Here is an 18,944-nt window from a genome sequence, read left to right as displayed (position 1 = left end):
TATATGCTGTTAGATGAGCTGACATCATAAAGCGAAATTCTTTTGCTCATGAGGAAATAAAGAAACCATAAATAAAATGACTTTTTTAACAGATTTGAGGCATTAATGCAAAACTTCTGCTGAATGTTTCCCCTCTAATCCACTGTGGCATCTCGCCATCGGGCCTATTTTTAGGGACTGTTTCTCCATTTCCTTGCAAACAGCAAATGCTTTCCAAATTATCCCTGTAAAAATGTAAAAAGCTCAAAATAGAGGGGCTATTTTGAGCTTTTAATGAAAACCTAATAAAGGCTTTAGCCTTTCCCATTTGCTCCCATCCATCAGCCTCATTAAGAAGTGAACAACTGCAGTTGCTCTCACCCAAAAAGAGCTGAAACAAAAGAGACCAGACGGCAGTTCGACAACATAAAGAGGGGAGTTTTATTGATTTGTTTATTCTTTACATTGTTTAAACCATTTCCATAGCCATACATTCAAGAAATCCTTTCTGAGCTCTAAAATGAAGTGAACTGCATCCATGTAAGTCAGCCAACTGTCCACTCAAAAGATTCATGTTGCAGTAAACATGAATCTTCCTTCGTTATGTTTTGCAGTATTTCCTGTGTAGTGCACATACAAAGGAATGGCTTTGGGTTGACTGATTTATTAGTGTCATGATCGTGGTTCTTCATATTTTTTTAGTTACAAAAAAAACTTTTCTTGCTATACCTAGTTCATAAATACAGTATATATTATAATATTATAACCATTCATCTTGTGCTGGAATCAAAGCTGTGCTGCAGTTTTAAAAAATCGTAACATCAATAACATATATGGAAACTAGCTTGCCTGTATAGATTGTTTACAATATGATGTTTACAGTGATTTTACAGTGTTTTCAATGTCCCTGATTATCTCAGTACCGTAGTGCGACATCGGCTTTATTTTACAGGAAAAAAACAGCACGAGTATCAGAGTGTGTGTTTACAGCTACTCAGACTTGGAAGGTTTCGTGTGTAGTAGCGTTGTGTATGTATTGGTACTAAAGCCTGGAGAAACAGAGACATTTAAAACAGGGGGGGAAATGAATACTTATAGACAGAGCCATGTGGCAATCATGTAAACAGATCTTTTACATACATTATTACTCAGTCAGTCATTCATTGGATATATAGGTGAGTGCAATGGTTACCAATCACGTGTACGATAAAGAACACAATACCACGGAAGTCAAGACCAATCTCATTGCCAGCAAGCTGCCTGCAAATTCCTCCTTTTGTCTTTCACTGCGTGCGCAGGATATTCAAACAATCTACAGGAGTGTGAGGCAAACTCTTACATTAATAAACAACAAAATTAATTAAAGTAAGAATGGAGAGAACACAATCAAAAGAAAGAAGTAGAAGAAGAGACAATATATTCTTTTTCAGAGCGGACGGGCACACAGAACGTTGACTATATTACATCGAATTGTGGATGCTCCGATCGTCAGCGAGACAAAATCGTTAGAAGTTCAGTGTCTCTGACATCATCTTCCACCAATCCATCAGCTCCTCCCGCTCCTCCTCCTTCCTCTCCATCAGGGACTCCAACTCAAAATCCACCTGAGACACACAAGATACAGCAGCTGAGAGCCAAGGAGGATCCAACGGACTTTGGAGCTAATGTGTTGGTTTTGTAAGTTGTTCTTTAACTAGAAACTTTTCTATTCATTCATTCAAATGTTGCTTTTTTTCCTATTTTCTCTATCTAAATATTGATTGTATCGACAGGCAGGCATTAGGATGGAATCAATACTGGATATTTTGTTGCTATTCTTTAATTCCAATATGTAAAATATGTATTAGTTTTTTGGAAATGAAAAAAATATATCTCAAACCTGCTCTATAAAGAATAGCAGAACCTTTTTGTGTTTATTGTCACGTCTACAGACGGAACAGAAGATGATCCAAAGGGTTTTAGAAACAGGCACATTTACACTCCAGGCCTCCAAAAAATAAAAAATAAAAACAATTTAAAAATACATGAAAAGCTGAAAGGTGTGTTTTATTGTGGAAACTTATTATTGTGGAAAGTAAAAATCACAGTGATTTATTGGTCACTAAAATGTTCAGAATTTGTTAAGTCATGACACATTGCTCTCCTGCTCATACCTCTAGGTTAAAAGGAATACTGGAGCTGTATTTACTGGAATCACACCAAACGTTTCAGTATGACACACGAGTCGTTTATATGTTGAAGTTTAACATATAAACTATGATAGGTGTATTTGGTCTATATGATAGGTTTTCTGCACTTCTTGAGCTCAGTTGGTGTCATCGCACTTAATCCACAGTTACAGCTGGCCACATGTAGATGAATATCACTCCTTTCTTTGATCTCTCTCCAGGCTTTTACTGACTCAGAACAGATCGCAGCATCGAACAGCGATGTAGCAGCACCATCGACCAGGACAGGGCCGGTTGGAAGACAATTCTATTAAACTACAACTGACACCAGATCTTATCTTAAAACACTAACAGGGTTATCATGACCCCCCATATGAGACCATATCAACATAATAATAACATCTTTACTGTCATTGCACATATGCAATAAAATCGAATGCAATCTATAAGCGCAGACATCTGAAAAAAGGATAAAAATGTCTTGTAAAATATATATGTACGTCCAAAAGAAATTTATGAAGGTCTCTAAAAGTAGCCATTTTCCTGTGCCTTCAGTGCGCGATTCATTCTCTTTTAAAATTTGCACAGTTCCAGCAGTGTTTAGTGCAGTTATTACTTCAGCTTTTTCATCTGTTTGTCCTTGTTTTTAACGTCCTGAAAAGTCTGGGCAGAAGTTCAAAAATAGCAGAACTGATTCCATCTGATAATAAAGACTCTGTGATGCAACTGGAAGCTTTGAAAAGATTTTTTAGCTATTAGTTGATAAACTAAAGCATCCTCCATGACAGGAAAACAACTGGTTCTCTAGAAATTAATCTGGGCAATCTTAAGATTGTTAACAGGGCTGGTAAGAAGAAAAAAATAGAGACTCTGATATCTTTTATCAAGAATATGCAATCCAGACTGATTTTGAATAGAATTCAGTTTAAATACTCATAATCATTTTTCTGCTGCAGACTCACTTGGTAGCTTGCAGACTTTAAAAATTCTGCCCTACAAATTCGTCCTATGCAGCTTGACATGAGGGCTTCTGAGTGAACAAACTCTCCTCCCTTTGTTACTCATACTAAGCACTTAACAGCTGTTAAACGTTTAGTGGCTTATTGTGAACAGACACTTCAACCGAGACCTTACATTATTACGTAGGCGGTGCCAACATTAGTCAGACATCCAGCATCTGATGTGTTTGTGGTGTCTGCTGGAGGGACCAAGGTTCAGTGACTTATTCTAGATTGTATATTTTCATATAGGTGTAGGGTTTAGAGATCCAGAAAATATGGCTGGGAAACTTCCACTCAGGTTACCTTCTGGAAAGATAAAAGACCCCACAGGGAATGTGATGGGTCATTTGTTTGTGTGTCTTACCCTGGTTGCAGGGCTGTAGGGTACAGCCACCTTCTTGATGACAGTCAGGTATCCAGGGGCAGAGGCTGCCACTTTGTAGTTTCCTGGAGCCAGTAGGCGCCAATAGTCTCCATCTTTGGCTATAAAATACAGATTGTCTTATTAAAATGTGTTTAACCAACACACTGATGCTCAGAGCAGCGCCGAGCAACAACTGCAGTACCCACACTATCCACGAGATGGAGGCATTGCACCATCTCTCCGTTATATTTCTCATATGGAGCAAGCAAAAGCTGTGATAGCACTTGTGCTTTGTGAATTGTGTGAATTTACCTGTAGTGATGTCATGGTCAATACCCTCCACAGATACAGTGGCATTGGAAATAGGGTTGCCCTGAAGGTCACGGATAAAGCCCTTAACACCACGGTGAACCTGCACACAATGTGCACATTGACACGTGAAGAACATGTTCCCTCTAGGACTGATGGCAGCATTTTTTCAGGTGTAAAAGATTTGTTCGTTTTTGGTGGAGAAGATGTACTGTAACAGTGTCCTCAGCAGAGCATTGAGCATTTTATAAATATAGAGCTTTTTCTGGTTGAGCAATCTCTTGTGAGCAAACAAAGGAAGAAGTGGCATCACCACAAATTAGTGTCTGACATCTGGATGGGCAGTTGCAACTCTGACGGCGTGAGTCTGCATTACGTGTCCGATTATGTGGTTCCTTTTTACCATCAAAGTTACGATTCTTTCGCCTCCATTAGCAGAATTAGTCACATAAATCCTGCCAGATCCAACCTATGATCTGAAAATATGTTGTGACTGTGAAGGTCAATTTTGCTCTTATAGATGACACATTTTGCAGTTTATTTCAAGCATTAGCACTTATAGACTTGAGATTGCAAGCGTTGGTATTGTCTCTGGGTCAGCTGTGCAAATGGAAGAGACTGCAAACCGTGATTTATGGCATCTGTATTTAGAGTCCTGCCTACCTGCTCGATGTAGTTGACGAGCGAGTTGCGGTTCTGCTCCCAGTAGCTCTTCAGCGTTTCCTCATTGGGGAACTTGTCGCAGCTGAGCTCCAGAGTGATCTCGAAACTGTTGCTGCTGAGATAGTTAAAATCCTGCATTCCTGTAAACCGCAGAGAGAAAGAAAGCAAAACCAAAAAAGTCAACAGAATTCAGGATTATATATTTGAAAATGGGTTAACCATTTACCTGAAAACAATATACATAGTTAAATACAGTGACTTGAGAAAGTCTTCACACCCACGTCACCTTGTTCAGTTTTGTTATGTTGCAGCATGATGCCATCAATTCTTTTTTTCCTCATTAATCTACACACACTACCCCATACGGACAAACTGAAAACAGAATTTTTGTAACATCCCTCCATTCTCTTTGGCTTTTCAGGGTTGCGGGCACGCTGGAGCCTATCCCAGCAGTCTTAGGGTGAGAGCCAGGGTACACCCTGGGCAGGTCACCAGTCTGTCGCAGGGCTAACTCATACAGACAGACATTCACACCTATGGGCAATTTAGAATAACCAGTTAACCTAACCCCAATAACTGCATGTCTTTGGACTGTGGGAGGAAGGCAGAGTACCTCAAGGGAACCCACGCTAGCACAGGGAGAACATGGAAACTGCACACAGAAAGAAAGAAAGACCTGATGGTGCAATTGAACTCAGGACCTTCTTGCTGTGAGGCAACAGTGCTAACCACTGTGCCACCATACTGCCCGCTTTTGGTAACATCTACATAAGAATTCAAGCCTATTGCAAAAAAACATATTAGCTCAATCCCTCCAGTTTCTCTTGACCGTTGCTGAGACATTTCTATGCCTTGACTGAAGTCCACCTGTGGTAAATTTAATTGCCTCTCTATAGAAGGCCTCGTGGCTGACAATGCATATCACAGCAAAAACTGTGAGCTCAAATTAACAGCCTAGAGAGCTCAGAGACAGGGTTGTTGCAAAGCCCAGATCTGGGGAAGCCTACAAAAACTTTTCTGCTGCATCAGAGTTCCCATGAGCACAGACGCCTCAGATGGAAGAGGTTTGGCGCAACCAAACCTCTGAGAGCTGGTGGCTCGGCCATACTGAGCAATCAAGGGAGAAAGTCCTTATTGAGAGGTATGCTTTAGTTGCCTCTTACCTCCAGGCACACTGTACCAGGCCCCGCCATTAGTGATGCCGTCTTTGAAGCTGGAGTCGTCATCGTTCTTGCGACACGGGGCTCGGTGAGGATCGGACATGACGGGGTTATACATGGAGTAGGCTCTAGCCAAAGACTTGAACATCACATCATCCGGACTGGCGCTGTACTCATGCGTGGATCCTTAATGAGCGGAAAGAGAACAAACAAGCGCTCGCCATTTACAGAGCGGCTATGATGAAGTGTTAGCAGAAAACGTGTGCCTGCTCAACACATTTTGTTTGCTTTGAGCGATGACGCAGAGGAACCGGCCGGTGGAAAGATTTTCCATCTGATTTAAATCAAATTTACGGCATTCTAAAGAAAAGGGACTAAAATGTTTGCTGTTACATAAACGGTTCAAATATTTATCTTGATAAACATCCTCACATGAAAGAAAGGAACAGTTTACATACAGTTTAACAACCCAAACAGGAAAAACAGGTGTGGGAGTGATCTCTTCTACTAAAGGCGAAGCAAAAACTTCACTTGCTCTGTTTGGGAAGTTTTAAATGTGGATATTTGGGTCGCATCATCAGGAATCATATCTGCGATGATGAAGATGAAGAGCAGCGCCAGTGTTTTATAATGTTTTTTTCTTTTCAGTGGAGGGAATAGGCTTCAATAAAACTCAAATGGACTCTAACATGTGATATAAATGTCCTTATACTGTGTGTGTGTGTGTGTGTGTGTGTGTGTGTGTGTGTGTGTGTGTACCAGTGCGGGTTTCATCATATGGATAGTTGGCCACAACGTCTCCTCCGTGCAGGTTTGCCGAGAGGACGAAGGGGATGTCCATGATCCAGTGGATCACAGCCTTGGTCTCTGGAGCCAGCTGCAAATGTGAAACATTAAAAAATTACAATTACAATAATGTTTAGATAATAAATGTCTAAAGCAATATCACCTTCGACCTACACAAACTCAAAAAAAGGATTCTTGACCCTCAATAAGCATGGTACAATAATTTTGAATAAAATGCAGTTGAAATATATCAAATCAAAGTTTTATTTATTCAACTGATTAATCATTAAGGAAAATATGCTTGGTATAAACTGAATGCATGCCAGTCAAGTCAATTTAATTTGATTAGATTCCATTAAATTTCATGTACGTATGTCACAAAATTAGAATTTACAAGTAATCAAATTACTTAATATTCAAAGGATTTCCCATCAAATTTGGTTACTTTTGATGAATGAACATGAAAGGGGTAATAATAAATGAAAATGCCATTTTTGAATTGCTATCAATTCATCATTTCTGCACATGCACACACAAAAAATGCCACCCACATATACACACACACACACACACACACACACACACACACACACACACACACACACACACACACACACACACACACACACACACACACAGACATAGTGGACACCCCACTATACCAAGGGTCAATTTTGGGGGGATTTTGATTCCCCACTGAGCTGGCAACCCTTCATTTAGCCATTCATTTACTAGCTTTGTTATATTATACACTTTTGATTATAGCAGCTTTGGTTCCACCTCACATTTTCCATCCTTCTACTGTAAATGTCCCGTAGATACCCACAGATGTTCAGCAATCCACACATGAAAGCAGACCAGAGCAAATGGACTATTTATTCCTTTCTGTGCAACATTTCTTAAAAATATTTAAAATAAAGTTCTCAATGTTAATATCATTTATTAATGAACTTATATAAGCATATTTATTACATAGTTTGAATTAGCTTGTTTCTGAGTGACACAGAAAGGGTGAATAAAACTCAAAGATTTGAGTCTTAGCATTATTATTGCTACTTCAGTCTTTTCGTGGTAAGTAAGAAATAACGGCCACCTTATCCTGTAATCAGTAAGTCAGTTTGTTTTACCTTGGTATTTTCATCCACAGCCTTCTTCATGTTCTGCAGCAGGTGGTTGTTGGCTCCGCCTTCCCGCTCGTTGATGTAGATGATGCGGTCCAGGTCAGGGAAGTTACGATTTAGATCCACCCCCTGCGCATTACTGCGGCCCACAAACCAGTCCTTAATCTCTCCGGGCTGCACAGTAAACAGAAATGAGATGGGGACAGATTAAAAGACAGTGTCTGGAGCTTTAATAGATGCTGCTCTTGCTGTGTAGGTGTAATTTAAAGACTTGTGGTTCCTAAATGACTGTTTGCAGGGCTGCAAGCTTAAACTGTCCAGACGTAAAGTTCAAAAAGTGATTTTTACGTGCTGTTTCTTCACCTGTGAGGCGGCCTTCTCAAAGCCGTCGGGGTTCATTGACGGCATGAGGTGGATGCGGGTGTTGTGGATGAGATCGATGATGGTCTCGTTGCCCTGCTGGTACTGGTTGCACAGGTACTGAGCCAGGTAGATGAGCAGCTCTCTGCCCACCGCCTCGTTGCCATGCATGTTGGCGATGTATTTAAACTCAGGCTCACCTGCAAGAAACCAGAAGGCTCCTGTTGAGTCACTGTCACACAGACGTAACTGTGACTGGACATAATGTAACCATCCCTGTTGTGAAGAGCAGGTTTTTGGCCGAGAGGCAGAACTGAACACACATCTCACAAAGGAGGAGGATTTGACAAAGCTGACAATGAATCAGCATAAACCACTCTCACGTAATCTCACAAAAAGAAAAAAATGCACACATACAGCTGGCCACATCGACACTATAGCGGGAAACCATCATGGAAACAATCTGTTATCTCCTCGGGACCAAACAGGTCGCATTATGATTTGTTATGGAAGTTATCGTGGACACAGAGGACGTCCACGCTCGAGGAGTGACGAACACACTGACTCATCAACAGAAAGGTTACATCGTATCAAACGTCGAGCCCAGTGCTCCTCTGGACAATAATGAGAGAGACACAGTGGATTAAGCAGCGACTGTGTCACACACTGTTCTGTCAGACACGTGGCACCGAGGAACCTGCTGATGATGGGTTTGAGAGAGAATTTAACTCAAAACACCAAAATTAATTCCCCAAATCACTGATTAACAGTCACCAACTATGATTACTGATGATTGATTAAAACCTACTAATTAACAAAGTCACTTAAAGTCATTCCAGTTACCAAATTATCAGTGTATTTTACACCTGGGGATAGTATTTTATTATTACGTCTTTTACGTCTATTAATAATGAAGGTGTTTGTCTTAAATGAGGCAGGAGGCCGTACATGGCAGGTTCAAATGCCAATCTAATTTTGGATTTTTTTCAAAAGCTTTTAAAGGTTTTACAAGCCAATCTTCACCACAGTGAGCTCTTCAGATCACCAGAAAAGTGGGTAAACGGCAAATGGACTGCTTCTTATTTCCACTTTTCCACTCAAAGCACTTCAAACAACAAGTCTCGTTCACACACACACAATCATACGAGCACTTTTTTCCTTCTTTGTAACATTCACACGCATTCACAATCTGATGAGGACAGTTTGGCATGCAGACTGTAACAGTCAAGGATCAAACCACCAACCCTGGCGATTATTAGATGACCTGCTTACCTCCAGAGCCGCAGCCACTCATTTGTTATCAGTTACATTTCAGATTTTTAAAACATTTATGTTTTGCAAATAATGGATTTGTCAACAGTAAAAACTGTGTACTGGTCACTTGTAGTTGTCATGGAAACTTGCCACCTTGTCTGCAAACACTCACCAACAACTTATTAAGCAGTATTTAAAAAAAAGAAAGAAAAAGTAAAAGTTGTGCTTACCACTGAGACCAAAAAGATGCAACTTTAACTGTGAAGGTGGACGGCTTATGTTTCTGCTTTGTGTCAGTTTTTCTAATTTTTCCCTACAGCTCGAAAAGTAAATGCTGAGTGTTTGCAGGCAACATTGCCTCAACGCAAGATGATTTTTGGTAGAGCAATTTCACCCCTCACCAAATGATCAGGGGATACACATTAGTCCTCAGTGAACAGTTACCAGTCAGCATCTAGACCTGTGTGACTGGATGACAAATCTTTAAGAAATGTACTTTTATCCTTGCTCACTGAACGTCTGTGTTTAATACACATATTACTGTATTGCGCCAGGGTCGTAGTCTGATATCCTGATTATGTTTTGCACATTTCAACATCCTGTCCTGTTTTTGAGAACCTTGGATCTGAGTTGATTCTAAATTTGGTTCCTTTCTTTGTATTTATCTAAAAATACACACTGGTGGATTTACTGTTATTGGCCACGTCAGTGCGTGGGTAGAAAAACTGCATCTGCTTTTCTTTATCAAAGGTGATCTTGCTTTCATATCTAAAAGCTATTTCTGTCTTGAGCCCAGTGAATTTGCCTTGTAATAAACCCCCATGATCCCACCATCTGTTTTAGATACTAATTAGGCTCTTCATCTATACAAATATATACAAAACACGGACAAGTTTGAAATTGGACCTATTTAAAGCCCTTTAACAAAATGACAAAGAAGAAGACGTATGAGCTGCAGCGAGCTGTAAACATTCTTTGATTGGCTATGAATCGAAGATTAATGGCTTTCTGCGGCTGCACGAGAACAAAGTCTTTTGTTCAGATCGGTTACAAGTTATAAAATGTAGTTTGAGAATGGCAGATGTTGAAAAGCAAGCGAGTATCCAAGTGTGCTGAAGCCAAATCGCTGCAGGGTGCTGGTTTTACTGAGAACTGTGTTTTTATTGTTCTTCCTTCTACCCTGATTGGGTCATTTCGTTGTCCTTATTTTTCCACTAAAGAATAATGACTATTATTATTCTGTGTATCTTATATATATTCTTCTACAACTAAATTATTGTATAAAATGCTTTCAAGACTTTTTAAATCCATTTTGGCTGGTCTCTTCATGTATTTGTAGAGTAACGCCAGCAGCTTCATGCGTGAGTAATACACACACACACCACCCAGCCACATCTGGTAGTCAGGTTATTTTTAAATGTTTGAATCTCCTCACAGTTGCTACTAATGATTTCAAGCCTGCAATTAACTCTTTCTGTCCTGGCGTTGCTGGATGTTTTTGTTTTTACAGCCTTCAGAAGCCCGACAGAGCTGCCATATGCATGCGCACACACACTCAAACACACACACTTTGATGTTGCATTCAGCCAAAAAATGAGTTACTGTGTTTCAAGCTATTAAACAGATGCTCAGTATCGTGAGACATTTCCCGTCTCCCTTACGAAACACGCTTTTATGCTGTTGAACTCCATGTTAGCATGCAGACTGTGCATGTTTATTTAGAACCCATATATGTGCAGACTCATGTAGCTAGTTATGAGGTGACATGAGGAGTACGCCTGTCATTTGTTTTCATATGTTTTTTTGCAGATTCACCCTCATTAACACTTCATAACAGCTCCATCTGTTCTGTTTTTACACATGCAAACCCTCCCCCTTATTTCTCAATCTATTCCTCTTTTCTGTTAAGGTCAGAATGAGCTTTAACTCTGACACCCGCGTAAAAAACTGCTCACACATGAAACTGCAAATGTGGATTTTTCAACATATGAAACTGATGTAGCTGAGACCCTTCACTTCTGAAATGTAAGACGTCACCTGTGATAGCATTAGTTCATAACAGGAAACATTCCTATGTGAATTCATCCGTTGTTTCTTTTTATTTTAAAGCTTGAAAGTGAATATGTGGTGTGACCACATTTGTCCCTCAACACAGCCTGAACTCTCGTTGGCAGTTTTCTTCTAACTTCTTTAAGTAGTCTTCAGGAACAGTTTCCAGGCTTCTTCAAGGACACTCGATGCTCTTCTTTGGATGTTTGGTGCCTTTTGTTCTGTTCTCTGTCAAGATGATCCCACAATGAGGCCAATCCTTGACTGTGTTTTTTTTCTATCTAGGTATGGTTTTTATGTACTGGGATCATTGTCATGACGCTGTTAACCTTCAGATGCCTTTCTGATGGTATTATATAGTGGATCAAAATCATAATTCCATCTGTTATCTTTGAAATTAGAACAGATGATGAGGTTTTTTGATAGGTTGCTAGTAACAAAGTGAATTCGGATACAATTTTAAACTGGATGTTTGCTAAGTCATCTGGTACATGTAAACACCGGTTCACCTCTTGACTAAGGTGCCTTTTTGTGCTTCAGTGATTCATAGATCAGTGTTAAGTTGCTTAGCAAACAAAAGATGTATCTGATTCTTCATCCATCTGAAAATAGCCAGGTACAAGGACTGGATTAAAAATGAGTGAAAAAGCAGCTAATGTCAAAAGAAGAACTTTAAAAGACTTTCAGAAAGTCTGGAGAACTATTACAAATTAAAAGAACTATTAAAAGAAAGTTGGACTCCTGTTGTTTTGAACTGGTGCTACAGTATATAAATTCAATTCAGCTGAACTGAAAAGAAGAAACAAGGGTTGGTGCAAGACTTTTGCACATACATGTTTTAAGTAGTCCACATATGATACTCACAAAAGCAGTTAATATTTAATTTGTAAGGCTGAACAGGTTTTACTAGTATGTAAAATATGACAAAGGTCCAGATCAGCCACATCCTTCATGTGGAAAACATCCCAAAGCCAAAACAGATTCACTTTACAGTGATTCAAATGAGGCGAAGATGAAACCATTAAAAATTTAGTCTAACTAATTGATTAAGAAGAACATCACATCATCTTTCTCTGTTTTCATGGATTTTACATATCACAACTTAACTTCAGTAAAAACTTGAGTTTCCAAATGCTCTTTAACTTTAAATCACTCCCTGCTGCTAAAGGTTAATATGACACATGTGACGCTGCCAAAATCCAATGCATCCTCCGACCTTTGTCACAAATGATCAGCAGCACTAAAGTCTCCTAGGCGACCGAGTAATTATGGCTGCAGCTACAAACGTCATTTGGGAATGACCACATTAAGCACGCTCTCAGTCGTCGTGGCAACCCTGCCAGGGGCAGGTTCTAAGGGAGATAAATGAACTGGGAGAGCGAGTAAACAGACTCTCACTCCGCATCTGTCCGTCTGTCTCGTGCCTGGGTACACAAACACACTCATATACACGCTCACATTACAGACACATGGACAAAGACAAGAGAAAGCTCACCAGTGCTATTATCTTTAATCTATAGTCTTTGCTTTAGATTCTTTTGGATGGGCATCGATAAAAAAATTCTTGGTATGCGGATGCTCATTCGCTGCTGTAGTCTGTAAATGCTTGATTCCCCCTATCCCCCGTGAATGCACCAGTTTCTGCTGGTGTCTAAACACCTTTCTAAAAACCTGTGAAACTGTTTTCAGAACACAACAACTCACGTCCAAGATTTCAAAGCCTCTACATTTGTAGTCTATAACATAGAACTTGTGCAATTTTTGCCTCCCATTTACACATTAATGGCTGTGCTCTCCTGAAAGAGCACTCTCACAGCCTGTGGGAGCTATAGTTGCTTATAACCGACGCCTGCCAAACGGGAAAAAGAAAAAGGATCTGCTCTTCTGTACATACCTCAGAAACTGACAAGTGTTAGAAGCAGACTGGGTTTTTTGATTTTTGTGTTTTTAGGACATGGACATCATCAAAATCTTTCAGGATTCCACGATTGAAGACATGGGAGAGAAGTGCCTACATGTCGGCTGTGAAGCCACACAAAAATAAACTGCAAATGAAGAAACAAAAAATAAATAAAATATCAAGAGAGGGAAAAAAAGGAACAAAGAACAAAAAAGTGTAGGAAAGGGTGAGAATAAAAGCAAAGCTGACAGTGGAAGATGGAGGAAGAACATGTCAGAGCAGAGTGAAGGCGAAGAATGAGGAGGAGGTGGTAGATGGCTGTGGTGTATGGCTGATGTATAATGAATGACCTCTGGCTGATGCCTTGGCCTTTCTTTCATCCATTTTTTTCCATTTCTGCTGTTCCCTTATTCTCCCCGTGTTCTTCTTCACCCTCATCACACTTGCACTCCTGTGACGCTCCTGTTTTTTCAATTATCATTCCTGTCATTTTTAGCTCCTTTTCCCATCAGCACCTCTTGTCTCTCGGCTGTTTTCACCATCTCTACACGAAGCAAAATGTCCTCATTTTACATCCCCTTCCCCTCCACCGTAATGTCTTCTAACAGGAGCGTGTAGCATTGAAAAGGACAGGTTATAGTCAACACACCCAGTGTCATCTGATATGTTATATTCAGCGGTGTGTCTGCCTGTTATATGCTTTAACCGGGCATCTCAGTCTGTGCTCACTGGGGATTTCACACTTTCACTGTCGTATCATAAAACAGACGGCCGTGCAGTCTTATGACATCTTCCACCTCGTGAGATGGTCTACAGCAGATTGGATCAAGCAGTACCTCATACTGACATATTTTTTTCGCCTTCAGACAAAGCCAAGCATATTACAATATAGGGTTTCTCCTCCTGGTGTTAGAAACATTTTAAATGGTTCCAGACATGAGAGTCAAAAGAGTTTAACCAGAGCCTCATTTCCCCTGATGAAAAGAAGCTTTTAGCTTAAATATAAGCCAGCTGTGAGATTCAGACTCCTTCAAATGATGGAAGCATTCAAATCCTTTAGTTTGAATAACAATCCTCAATTGGCTCCTTGAGTATCAAAAGTACATAATGTGCACTTTGAGGGACATTCACGTGTTTCTTATGTACAGTTTAAACGGTGGTAGTAGCCTAACTATATTCAGACAGATTTAATGCAGCAGTTTCCCTTTTAAAAGGTGGATGTTGGAGAAGTGGCATATGATGAATCTACCTGAATACATAAAAATGAAAACACTTGACTTTTTTTTTTAAAAAGCCTACATGTGATCACTTTCTGGCAGGCTGGTGTCATGAAACGGTAAATGAATAACACGCCATTTTCCTCAAATCATTTCACTCTTCCTGTTTCCTTTTCAAGTATCATATCATGCCAAGTAGTTTCAGCCATGAAAAGCCTAGTCCTGAACTTTTCATGCCATCATACAATGTTAAAGGAAATGCCAAGCTGAAAGCGCATATATATGACACTCGAAACAGGTCTGAAGCGCTGCCCTGTGATGTCGTGTCACCGTGGACAGCAGAAAGAATCAGGAAACGCAACATTTACCCCTTTTTAATGGTAAGCTTGTCAGATAACAAGTGTCTAGGCAGACCTACACATCCAGCGGAATCAGTGCAGTCTTGTTTGTTTGAATCATGTGTCTGTCCACCTGGCACACCCCAGTCCATTACTCACTCTCCTTTTTTTAAAAAGATTTGTTGACAACAAACTGCTGCAGGAAAATATGTGGGTCTTAGCTGCCTCGTGTTCTGCTGAGTTCATTCGTTTCCTGGGAAGGCATTGCTGTCAGCTACAGATTTTTTTTCACCAGCAACATAACCAAACATAAAGGCGAGAAACAAAATCAATGAGAGCAAACCAGGCACTAATTTGGGTTCGGGGTTCTGTTTTGGTGAGTGAGAATGTGACCCATTGAAAATATAGAAAGACCTGCTGATCCAGTCTCCATCCACACTATGGGCACTGAATGTATACTAATGTGTTACAAGTATTTATGACTACAGGCAGGTCCAGTGCCGCACCGCATGACAGATGGCTGCTTACTGACAGATGCATCCGCTCAGAACCATCACCATGGTCTTCCCTGAGCCAGACAGTCAGCCAGCCAACCACGAGCCGCTAGTCGGCTCAGTGCACTAAGCCGATCTGTTGCCCCGGCAACAGCTATTTTGGCTCCACCTTAGCTCGAACACACTGCAGGCTCAAATAAAATATGAGCAGGACGCCTTAAAGGAAGCTTGAGTTTTATCCTTCTTGTCACACATCCGCAGTTCCCTCCTCTTACTCTGCTCTGCCCCATCTGGAGCTCCTCTCCCTCTGCGCTTCTCTGTTTCATCGTGCTCCTGCCCTCTGTGGATGTTTTGCTCGGCAGAGATGCAGAGGGAGAGGAGGAAAGGGAGGAAAAGGAAAAGGCTGAAGGAGGAGGGGAGGCCCCAGCCCTGTTTAGCGAAGTAGCGGCTTGGAAACTCATCTGGTAGTAATAACGGCTCGCTACTGTGACTCATGCCTGCGTACGCCCACTGGACTATTACAGACTTATTTAGTATGTATGGTCATTAGACTCTGTGACCATGTGAACGGAGTGGCACACCAAACCTGTGGTGCACCATTAACGACGCAAAAATACACCCATAGAAAAGATACACCTCTCCACACAAATAAATCCCACAAAATATTACCTTTGTGCTACAATATAAAGAGTTTCCGCTTTCCTTTGAAAACTCTAGCTCAGGATTACTGAGATGAAATTAATTATTTCCTGCAGTAGATCATGGCTAAAGCTCCCATTTGGAGAGAGCTGGTTAGGAATCACTAAACCATTCCCAAATGTTCATTAAAGGTTAAATAAACTACAGGCTAGAGTTGGATCAGCAGTGTACCTCTCACTGTTTCCATACTTAAAGCACGCCAATGAGTCTGAGCGGGTCAGCAGTGAGGTTTGGATTAAGAGGTCAAAATGATAAAAGGACTTTATTACTAATGTATGTGAAAAACAAGCCAATGCTCAGTTAGGGATTGGACACTAAAATTTTGGTGTTTTTAATGTTTACCATCATATATACAAATGAAGACATGGATTCCAAGTCTGGCATTTTAAAAAGAGAGCTAAAAGATTAAAAATAAATAAAGAAACCATAGATTGTTTCAGTGACATCCTTCCAAGAAAGCACAAAGGCTCATATTCCGGGGAAATTTAACCACGGTCATTTTCCACAGAGCTTATGATCATTTGGGGCCCTGGAACAAACACCCTCTGTATTTAAAATATTTTGGAAAGCCATCTGATGAGTCTGAAGATGCAGCTTTCCTCCCAAAATGGAAGTTTCCCATCTAGGAGAGGAAAATTTGGCAAAAGGAGAAGGTGGATTGCATCTAAAACGCGGTTAACCACACCTGTAGTTGTTTTGCCTAATGCACCGCATCAGTAAAACTCATCATCTGTTGTTTCATCCAGTAAATAGTACAGAGCACTGAAGCAGATAGGGATGTAATGATAATGACTGTAGAGCCCTGCTAATGACTAATGGGTCCATTTAAGTCAAAGCCTCCTTCCTTTGAATTGAACTTCCTTTTTAAGCTGGAAAGGCTAATTCGAAACACCTCCAAATGGGTCACGGCACGATCTGTGGTGTTTTCTAAGAATCACGAATCGGGATAAGCGCAAAGAGATCATTATCAACCAGCAAAATGGCGGCTTTGCACGGCTGATCCCACTATCTACCATCTAGATTCATCAGAACTGATGCAGCGGGGCCCTCGCTCGCCCCTTTACGCACAGCACGACCCACCTGCGTTCCTCCTCTGCTGTTATCTCGGGGACACAAGTCATTTTTCTATAACCTTTACACACACACACACACACACACACAAATGAGGGCATAGCCAAACTGCTGCTATGCGCAATAGTGCATAATGTACTTGTGTTATCCCAGCGGGTGGTAATGGATTTCTATTAGTTCATACCACGACAGAAAGCAGGGACAAAGGGAGTGGGGATGGTGATGGTCCCGCGCGTTCAGTGTGAAACAGACTTTGTGTGTGCGTAAAACTGACCAGGTTCGTGCGTCCCCGGATTGTCGGACATCTCTAGCACCAGCAGCTCGCGGCCTTCGAAGCTCTCCCCGATGGTATAGATGCGGGTGATGGTCGGACACTGCAGCCACACCGACACCAGCGCTTTCCGCAGCTCCTCATAGCGGTGGTACTCGAAGGAGATCGCCCCGTCGGTACTGGCCGCGCTGACCAGGGTGACTACCGCAGCCCCGAGTATAACAACCGTAAGGAAGTGTTTCATTTTGACGCGTCCTCGTTTTCCTAAGCTTGTCTCCCTGCCTGCCGGCGGCTTGGCTCCGAGCCTTATCTCTGCGCTGCAGCCTCGCTTTAGGCTATAAATATCCTTCCCTCTGCCTCTCTCTCTCTTCCCTCTGAGTGTGATGCGCTGTACCTGAGCTCAGGCTCCCCGTCAACATACTGCGTAAAGCCAGCCACAACCAACCCCACATCCTGTCATAATTTTCAAAATAAACTGAAAAAGCCAAGATTTATTTAAATTGCTTATACACAAGGAAAACTCGTTATTGATAATACAAGAAATAAAAAGGGAGGATGGAAAAAGAACGAAAAGTAAGCAAGACAACCCGCAGGTTGCAGCATGGACGTAATAAGTCAGTAGAAGAGTATGAATAAGCACAAATGACAAAATATTACAAAAAGGTTTGTATTATGGCCCTTACAGCAACTCTTTCAGGGCATTATTTATGTTAAAACACGCACATTCAGTTTAGAGAATGCATGCTGCTACAGCTTGAGATGCTTCTGTTGTCATTTCCTGCTCATTTTTGCTTTGTTTTTGTATCATTTTTTTCTTTTGTAGAAGATATTTTACACAATAATATTCAATATTGCAAAATTAAGGACTATAATCCTAAACCTCACCCCCAACGAGGCATGGCAAGGATCGCTGCCCCTGCCTGAGCCTGGTTCAGCCAGAGGTTTCTTCCTGTTAAAAGGGAGTTTTTCCTTCTCACTGTTGTCAAGTGCTTGCTCATACAGGGCTTTTACCTTACAATATAAAGCGCCTTGAGGTGACTGTTGTTGTGATTTGGAGTTATATAAATAAAATTTAACTGAGCTTTCACCCATTTAAACTTTTTTTAATACACTTAAGTAATCTATTAATTTTTCAAAACAACTTTTCAAAACATGCAGACATGGTCTTAGGCTGTTGAGCAGCACAGTTCACCAAAGCTGTGGTATTAATGTAAAAAGAAAAGGTGTTTTTATTTATTTGTGTGCCATTAACAATTAGAATTTGCCAGTTTTATGTATTGAGTTTTTCCCGGGTCACATAAAATGCCTCACTTCCTCTTTGGTCCTGGCTGCTGTTGGCTCACTTGATGCAGCTGCCTGTGTGCGCTGGACGGAGCTGCGGGGGTGTGTCCACAGTGCAGCAGTGAACCAACTCCATGTACACCGAAAGGCCACAACATTAAAACCACTGACAAATAGAATGAAAAACACTTATCATTTTTGAGAAGATGCTATCTTCACCCAGCAAGCCTCTGGAATGCTACTTTGACACATACAATGGGCTTAAGCATGGCAGCACTTAGTCAGTGTTTCCACTCACTATATTAAAAAAATGTCAATTTAGCAGTAATGGATAAATTTATAGCTCGCTGGCACATATGTTCTTCTCTGACTAAATTCAGAAAAACAAAACTGCTACAGCAACAACACCTGTTTAAATTTGTTCACATATTTTATTCTGACAAAAACAGAAAAACAAAA

General features: G+C 40.8%; 1 protein-coding gene across 2 annotated transcripts; it reads right to left on the bottom strand.

The window, feature by feature from the left end:
* Window positions 1-396: 396 nt before the first annotated feature.
* On the bottom strand, window positions 397-17,617 carry cpe (carboxypeptidase E). 2 transcript variants are annotated; one of them, XM_042226461.1, is made up of 9 exons: window positions 17,208-17,617; window positions 7,900-8,111; window positions 7,558-7,725; window positions 6,404-6,521; window positions 5,648-5,830; window positions 4,485-4,624; window positions 3,825-3,924; window positions 3,513-3,631; window positions 397-1,583 (listed from the first exon to the last, which is right to left on the bottom strand). In XM_042226461.1, the coding sequence occupies exons 1-9, from the start codon at window positions 17,446-17,448 to the stop codon at window positions 1,485-1,487; spliced, it is 1,380 nt and encodes a 459-aa protein (XP_042082395.1). In that variant the 5' UTR covers window positions 17,449-17,617; the 3' UTR covers window positions 397-1,484. The 2 variants fall into 2 exon arrangements, with proteins under 2 accessions (XP_042082395.1, XP_005936804.1); XM_005936742.2 differs by having other exon boundaries at window positions 7,915-8,111; window positions 17,208-17,615.
* Window positions 17,618-18,944: the final 1,327 nt, after the last annotated feature.

This window comes from Haplochromis burtoni, unplaced genomic scaffold (assembly GCF_018398535.1).
Source record: "Haplochromis burtoni strain Fernald_Lab_line unplaced genomic scaffold, NCSU_Asbu1 Contig_213, whole genome shotgun sequence".
NCBI lineage: Eukaryota > Metazoa > Chordata > Actinopteri > Cichliformes > Cichlidae > Haplochromis > Haplochromis burtoni.
The sequence above is the reverse complement of the archived record's forward strand: the minus strand, read 5'-3'. Positions and strand labels throughout refer to the sequence as shown.